General features: G+C 39.2%; 1 protein-coding gene across 1 annotated transcript in view; it reads left to right on the top strand.

Annotated features, from left to right (window-relative positions):
* Positions 1–6: 6 nt before the first annotated feature.
* The window catches only part of PBX1 (PBX homeobox 1), a gene marked incomplete at its 5' end in the record, with an annotated part of 308,555 nt that continues 302,561 nt past the window's right edge, over positions 7–6,000 (top strand). The window contains 2 exons of the mRNA XM_002914169.4: positions 7–113; positions 3,372–3,445. Coding sequence (XP_002914215.2) covers positions 7–113; positions 3,372–3,445 — 181 coding nt within the window. The remainder of the gene's footprint in view (positions 114–3,371; positions 3,446–6,000) is intronic.

Genomic DNA, 6,000 nt, shown 5'->3' with positions numbered 1-6,000 from the left:
TGGCTAACGGCCGGAGGGACCGAGGGGGAGGGCGGGAGGAAGCAGGACATTGGAGACATTTTACAGCAAATTATGACCATCACAGACCAGAGTTTGGATGAGGCGCAGGCCAGGTGAGATGGAGGCTTTTCTTTTCCTTTCTTGGGGTTTTTTGTTTTTCTCCCTCTCGCAGGGGGAAACAATGGGAACCGAATCAGCACAGCGCTTTCTTTTTAAATGTTATTTCTTTTCCCATTTTGACGAGCAACTACATGGCGGAGGAGTAAAATTGGAAGGAGCGTTGTTATCGAAAGTGTAATCGCCCATGCCGAGATGTGGCTCTCTGTGCGTGTGTGGGTGTGTGTGGTGTGTGTGGTTTGTGTGTGAGAATATAGAGATATTCATATATGTCCACACAACACTCAGGCACGCCGAAAATCCTGCCAGCCGATCCAAAAGCGGCCCTCGGCACTTTTTACTGCTTTAAAAAAGTATCAGAGAGCAGAATTGTCAAGTTTTGAACAGCATTCCATGCCTCCTTGTTGAGGGACTCCGTAACATTACAAAATAAAATGTCCCAATAACACTTTATTTGCAAATTTAGTGACTCCTCACCTAATTAAGAGACTTTTGCTTTTCTTTCTTGACGTACCCCTCCAAAATTAATTTTTATCTTTTCTCCTTTCTGCCCCCTTAAAGAAAAAAAAAGCGGATTAATTCTTTGTCAGTACTTGTCAGCTATCCAAAAGATATTTTGTACTCATTTGATTCTGTTTTTTTTTTTAAGCTAATGGAAAGAAGGAAAATATAATTTTGCTTTTAGGCATATTTGTTAGTTTTGGGCGACTCAGATAGGCAGTTTAACTTTATTGTCTCTTAATTTGAGTCAGTTTAGCAACCTTCCGTAGCACAGAATGTATGGTCCTTTAAAAAGGGGGGGGACAAAAAATCAAGCATGCTGTTTTTCCCATGCTTCTTTCAGGACCAGTTAGAATGCAAATAAATAGAAATGAAGGCATGTGTGAATTTCATGTATTTCAGTATCATAGGACAGGAAGATCTTTATTAAGGAAACATAATAAAAAAACTAGCTTCTCAGCCCGGTATACAGTTCTCCACCTAGGATTTTACAGCAAATTCTCTTTCAGAATAAAATGTAGAGTTAGTGGCAGCCTATTAACAGCTTGCCCAAGGCCGATCTTGAAAGGAAGAATTTAAAAAATCTAATGACCACATATGTCTTTACAGTTAATTACCCCGCTTTGTTAAATCTCAGAAGTAGTTTTTTTTTTTTTAATATGTACACAATTCCTACACCCCAAATGACTTAGTTATATGGAAGAGACATCATTATATATATTTTTGTCCCCCGGAAATAAGGAATTTGAGTTGAGAAAATGAGAAGCAGTTCAAAGCGTGGATGTTGTGAATTACACCCTTATTTTAGCAGCAAGCACATGCAACATGTAAACTCAGAAAGTGCTGAGGTTTACCTGGGTTTGAAAACTTAGAAATGCTCGAAGACTGGAACTATTCTTGATTTTCTTAAATGGGGGAAAGTTTTCAGAAATGAATCGGTGCTCTTTCTGAATTGTATTATCTGAAGAGAAGCTAATAATTATCGTAAAGTGGAAGATTTCCCACTGGCAATCTCTTCTTGAATTGGAACAGATTTCCACATTACATTGTTCCAGAAAAATCAACTCAGACATACCAGTAAACTGGTTTAATAACAAGTTTGTGAAGTGGAAGGGGCCGGGAAGGCTGGAGACTTACCACTTTACTCGTGTTGAGTCGTATTCCTCTTTGTACAACTGAGGACAGCCGTGGCTTGGCGGGTGCCCCCTTCCAGTGGCCTAGATGCTGAGATGGATCAGACACAATTTTGGGAGAGGAAAATCTGTTCTCTCTCTGTAACCCCACTGATGTGCTGTGGAAATGCAGTATTTCTCTGAAGCCGTGTGGGGCTTTTTGTTGTTGCTTTTGTTTGTTTTTCCATTTGGGCCTCTATGGAAGAATACAATTAATGAAAACTATTTTCAAAGGCCCCAAACGGGGTCTTTGATACCGGGAAGTATTTTCCACCTTTTTTTCTCACTCCACATGAGAACTCACTCACCACTAAGCCTTCTTTTTGGTTAAACAATGTAACTCTACTTAGCAAATACTGGGTCTGTTTTTCCTTTCCTTAGCCATACCTTTCTCGTGTGCATTTATTATTTACAAAGTAAACCGTTCCTGTTTTAGACACAATGCATGTGTTTATTTTGATACTCTTGAATTTGGGGCTTATTTCTCTGCTGCACAGTGTATAGAGCATACTTATGGTTACTGTTCTTCATGAGGCTACGTCTATTTTTTTTTTTTTAAACTTTCACAAGAATTAAAAAAGAATTGCATGTGTCTGGAGTGCCAGGGGTTTCCATTTGTCTTACCCATTAATTTCAGGTTGTAAACAGAATTCCCTTAACTGATAGCTGATAGGATCAGGATTTTGTTTCCAAAACAATATCCTTCTGCTAAGTGCTTTCATAGTAAAATCAAGGGGAAGGTATTGTTTTGTTCCTCAAGTGCATTCTGAATACACACACACACACACACACACACACACACACACACACACACACACGAACCAGGTAAATCACTAATCTAAAAGGCAGAATTGTATTTATTTTTTCCCCAATGGGTGCAAGGTCCTAATTGTAAATAATTGAATTTCAACACCTGCAAATAATCGGTGTGTGCACAAGAGGCGTAAGTGAACACAGAGAAATGAATTTATTCCCCATATGGGTATGTTTGCCCCCTGGCAATGCATTTCCATACTCTTTAACTTGGGGACTGAAATTTTATAAATTGACAGTTCTACTCAGAAGACCTTTCAAGCATCTTGTGTTTATGAGAATACAGGGGCATCTGCGGAATGAATTCGAACACATGGATGAATTAAATTTGAAAACACACACACAGACCGAGAGGCAGACAGCTCCTAGGCTGTGGTAGATACATAGATTATAGAAAACTGTTATCCCAGGCTTTTGGCTTTGCCGTGTTCATTGCCCTGGATAGGATTATTGGTTTAAGAATTCCACTTCGATTGAACTACTTAAAAAAAAACACACACACAAAAAACCCAACTCTGCCTAAATGGGCATAATTTAAGTTAGTTCTGTTCTGTGGTTAAATCCCTACTCTCTCCCTACTAATTAACATTATTTCTTTTTCTATGGTGGGACTCTGTATATTAAGTCATAAAACAACTGAAGCATGCCACAGAGCTATGCTTGGGATATAATTTTGGCTAAATGTTCCGATTTTCCCCCCTGTACATTATCAGCGGTTTGATCTTGAAAGTCCACCTGAGCTATTATGTTGTTGTTTCTTTCTTGCAGAAAACATGCTTTAAACTGCCACAGAATGAAGCCTGCCTTGTTTAATGTGTTGTGTGAAATCAAAGAAAAAACAGGTAGGACTGAGATTCCAACATTTAAGCATTTTCCTTGGCCAATTGACTCACTCAACCAGCAATGACAAACCCATTATTTAAATATTAAAATTTCAGCCTAAAAGTACTGTCAAGATTGATTGCAGATTCCAATAGGAAGTCCTGGTAGCTCTGCTTCCTGGAAAAAGCACCAAGTTTCTTTGACAGTTATTATCAAGCATTACTGGTTTATTTTCCTTGACTCGGTTACCGGCCTCTTTGAAATTGGGGCTCAAATAGAGGTTCTGAAGGGAAATGTATAGAATGATGTGTGCCTCTGGGGGAAAAATATGAAAGTAAAAGTCTGTTTCCTAGAGGAAAATATTTTTGGCTCATATTTAAAACCCTTGTTTTTTTGGAGTTGGGCATGGGGGTTACACTGTTTAAAGTTTCCTTTCCTTTTTTTCTTGTGATTGTACCAAGCAGCAGGCTAAAGGTTTTCAGCAGTGTTGTCAAATACCTTTGTGGAAAGCGCCATACAACGTCAGGTTACCAGTGTCTGAGTGCCCTGTGATTTTATAGCCAGGGGAAGCGTTGGGTTGAGGAGAACATAATGCCAAGAGATCCCTCGTTCTGTTGTTTTTCTACTTTCTAGACCTCGTATCATGGACTCACACACTTACAACACATCCCAGGAGGGCATTTAAATTTTAAAGCAACAATTAAAAAATAGCTATCATCAATCAGAGGTGTTCTTCAACAACAGATGCTCTGGGAAGGACATTTAGCCACATCCTCTTGTTTGTTTGTGTTAAGCCTTAATTTTCCAAAGTGGGTGCATCTCTGCCTTGTAAAAAAGAAGGAGTTGAGAAGGCAGTCTGAAACTAGGGCATAAAGATGAGGAACGAGGGGTGGTTATATAAAGCGGGAGCTTCTGCTGGCCTCTGACTTGCTCGCTCGCTTCAGAGCAGTGCGAAGTACCTGCCATCCTATTTATTTATTTATTTTTTACAACAAGGAGTGTAACAGTCAATAATTCATATCTAAACCATATAAGCAAGGGCATGACATGAATGAAAGTGACAATAAATATGATTGCATGCCCGGTTGATATACATTGATAGTTACACATAAAAAAAGCGGGGGGGAGGGCACACAGAGTGGCTTTCTTTTTGAAAGCTCTCTGTGTTTGTCTTTTAAAAAAATAAATAGTTTCAAGATGTGACCACTGATGGAACGTGTGATTACTTGGGTCTTGAAACCTATGTGAAATTAGTCAGCAGCTCCTTTGTTGAATGTTATTTGTGTTGTGCATAACATTCTAGACAAAGCACCTGAGCAGTGATGTTCAGACCTTCAAGACTTCCAGGTTGCCTTGCCAGAGCCTAACCTTACTGCAAAGCTGTTAATTACATTATTTTAGCTGTGAAACACCTTTTAAGAGATTTATGAATGGTGCATACAGATATCAAAGAGCTTTTCCAGTTTGTCACACTTTTTAGTTAGTTTGTTTTTTTTTCTATTAGCCAGAGCAGGAAGCCTAAGTGCATGTCTGTTTCTTCTCTCCTTTTTTTTCCTTCCTTCTCATTTTCTCTTTTGATCTCCGATGCTTATTTACTTTGAATATTTGATCTGTTGAAATTTGTCTCTAATCGAGTATGCTTTCTTGCCTATCTTGATTCATGAAATGTAGAAATCAAGACGTAAGGCATATTTGATAATCCAGGCTAAGGCAACTCTATTTTTGAAGACACTTTATCAGATTTTTATTGAAAGGAAGCCTATCAGGGCACTTGAATGTATACTGTGTCCAAAGTGTTTAATTCTGGTCTTCTAATTAAAATCTACTAAGGCAATAGATCAAAGTGGGTGGGTGTGAATAGAGATCCGGTTCCGGTGTTAAAGAGTTTGTTCCTTCTTCATATTGGCTAAACTACGGTGATAGGAAGCAGTGGTATTGGTCAAAATCACACTTGAAAGGTGTAATTTATTGTTGGCTTGTGTATTTTGCTTTTTAAAAATTTTCTTGTCACTTAATGAATTAATGTCTGGAGATTTAAAAAAATCGAAGTTAAGGTTCTGTGTGTTGTCTTTAGACTCCTAGATTTAAAACATTGTTGATCCAGTCCTGGAAGTTGAAAACGGCAGGGATCCCTGCCCCTGTGTTAAAGGGGAAATCTACATGCACACACACACACACACACACACACACACACACACACACACATACACACATAGGGTTTTGGATTGAGAGGGCACCCGTGGGTGAGAGTTTAAAAAAAAGAAAAGAAAAAAAGGGCCTTCCTCCTTGTTTTTCTTCTGCTTGTACGTTGGAAGGAGTGAGGGGAAGGAAGGACTGTGTCCTGGAATGTTGAGTGTTCTGTGTTAAAGGTAGGGGACAGACGACTGGTGTGTGGAGGAGAAGCGTTTGATTCTAAAGCATGATTACTCCGTTCCTCAGGATTTGCCCAACTCCCTGTCCCTGTGCCAGCATATCTTCCTGGCAGTCGATGTGTCAGAGGCGCATAAAGTGTAAAGTTGCAGGAGCCTTTTTTTTTTTCCCCCTCTTGCTGCAGAGCTGGTAACCAAATCTGTTG

The sequence above is a fragment of the Ailuropoda melanoleuca genome, chromosome 8, assembly GCF_002007445.2.
Source record: "Ailuropoda melanoleuca isolate Jingjing chromosome 8, ASM200744v2, whole genome shotgun sequence".
Lineage (NCBI taxonomy): Eukaryota > Metazoa > Chordata > Mammalia > Carnivora > Ursidae > Ailuropoda > Ailuropoda melanoleuca.
This window is presented reverse-complemented; position numbering and strand designations above follow the sequence as displayed.